The 1,936-nt window shown below is 41.2% G+C and overlaps 1 protein-coding gene across 1 annotated transcript; it reads left to right on the forward strand.

Annotated features, from left to right (window-relative positions):
* Positions 1–661: 661 nt before the first annotated feature.
* On the forward strand, positions 662–1,618 carry LOC110200575 (olfactory receptor 52N2). The gene has a single exon (XM_020975937.1). It carries the CDS (start codon positions 662–664, stop codon positions 1,616–1,618), a length of 957 nt encoding a protein of 318 aa, XP_020831596.1.
* The last annotated feature ends 318 nt before the right edge of the window (positions 1,619–1,936 follow it).

The raw sequence follows: 1,936 nt of genomic DNA on the forward strand, positions 1-1,936 counted from the left end.
AACAAATATTATATTATAACAATAATATTACAAGCAGAAATAATATTAATAACAAACAAAATAATTTTCCTAGGGTTTTGGTCTCCATTAATAGAGTGGTAAATGATGGTGTTGCTCCATATTATACCATAGGGTACAAGATCTATTCTCCAAACCCACAGGGTTTGGGTATGGAATCTATTCTCCTACTCAAATGAATGTGACTATATTATTTTGATTTGAATGTGCATTCCATGCTATTTTGCCTAGGCAGCAAGATAGCTAGTTATTATCCTGGCAAAGAGAGGGCAAAGGAATTTAGTCTGGGGAACTGGCATATAAATGGACTGAGTTAAGGATGCCTTGAATTTAATTCAGTGCTTGGCCAAGGGAGAAGTATTGATAAGGAGGATATATCCAAATGGCACAATGAGAGGCTGAGTTACCAGGAGTCTATATTTGAGTTTTGTCAGATTACAATGAAAGTGGATTTGAATGCCCCAAACCCTCTGAATGTGATTCTTAACACATAACCTGATTGAAAAGAATGAGAGATTTTTCCATTCTTGTCCGCTACAATCATCCATAACTGATTTCCCCTGAAACACTAATCCTCCCATTCTCTTTCTGGGCAGGAAGCAGCCACCATTGAAGAATATAACATGCTATCCTCATGCCCATCATGTCCAAATCCAATAGCTCCAGCTTGACTCCCACATTCTTCATTCTGAATGGAGTTCCTGGGTTGGAAGGATCTCACATATGGATCTCCTTCCCATTCTGCTCCATGTACCTCATTGCTGTTTTGGGGAATAGTGGACTCCTCTATTTAATTCACCATGAGGAATCCCTGCACCGGCCTATGTATTACTTTTTGGCTCTACTCTCCTTTACCGATGTTGCCCTCTGCACCACAATTGTACCCAATATGCTTTGTATCTTTTGGTTCAACCTCAAGGAGATCACCTTTAATGCTTGCCTGTTCCAGATGTTCTTTGTTCATATGTTGACTGGGATGGAATCTGGTGTACTTATGCTCATGGCCCTGGACCGCTATGTGGCCATCTGCTATCCCCTACGCTACACTACCATCCTCACCAATTCTGTCATTGCCAAGGCTGGGTTCATCACCTTCTTACGGGGTGTGATGCTCATCATTCCCTTTACATTCCTCTCCAAGAGGCTGCCCTACTGCCAAGGAAACATCATCCCTCACACTTACTGTGACCACATGTCTGTAGCTAAGGTGTCTTGTGGGAATGTCAAAGTCAATGCTATCTATGGTCTGATGGTTGCTCTACTAATAGGTATGTTTGATATATGCTGCATCTCTGTGTCTTATACCATGATTCTCCGGGCTGTAGTGAGCCTCTCTTCTGCAGATGCCCAACACAAAGCCTTTAGCACCTGCACATCTCACATCTGTGCTATAGTTATCACCTACGTTCCTGCTTTCTTCACTTTCTTCACTCATCGTTTTGGAGGTCATACTATTCCCCACCACATTCACATCATTGTGGCCAATCTCTACCTGCTCCTGCCTCCCACAATGAACCCTATTGTCTATGGAGTGAAGACCAAGCAGATAAGAGAAGGAGTGATCAAATTGTTATTTGGGGAGAAAGGTTTCTTGGCCTAAGAACTGTTGAACATTGACAGTCAGGTGTCAGAACATACTGTAGGGCAAAGAATGAGAAGCAGAAAGTTGCAGAAAAAGCCTACGAAGGTAGGAGTGAACACATGGTAAAAAATATTCACATATGCAAAATTCATGATTCCAACTCTATTACAATGACTGAATATCCATGTACAAATCAAGAGAATAGACTAAATAATGTTCAATGAAGAGAAAAAAGTCCTTCTTCTTTCCCTCATGGAACATCCATTGGAATAGACCCAGATCCAGAGATACACAGGAGAATAATAGTCGTTAGCACTGATGAACTCTTCCTCAAAT

The sequence above is a fragment of the Phascolarctos cinereus genome, unplaced genomic scaffold (assembly GCF_003287225.1).
Source record: "Phascolarctos cinereus isolate Bilbo 61053 unplaced genomic scaffold, phaCin_HiC Scaffold_726;HRSCAF=1367, whole genome shotgun sequence".
NCBI lineage: Eukaryota > Metazoa > Chordata > Mammalia > Diprotodontia > Phascolarctidae > Phascolarctos > Phascolarctos cinereus.

What these genes read in the sequence shown, in the direction of transcription:
- LOC110200575 (XM_020975937.1), top strand. Translation starts at nt 662, where the DNA reads ATGTCCAAATCCAATAGCTCCAGCTTGACTCCCACATTCTTCATTCTG.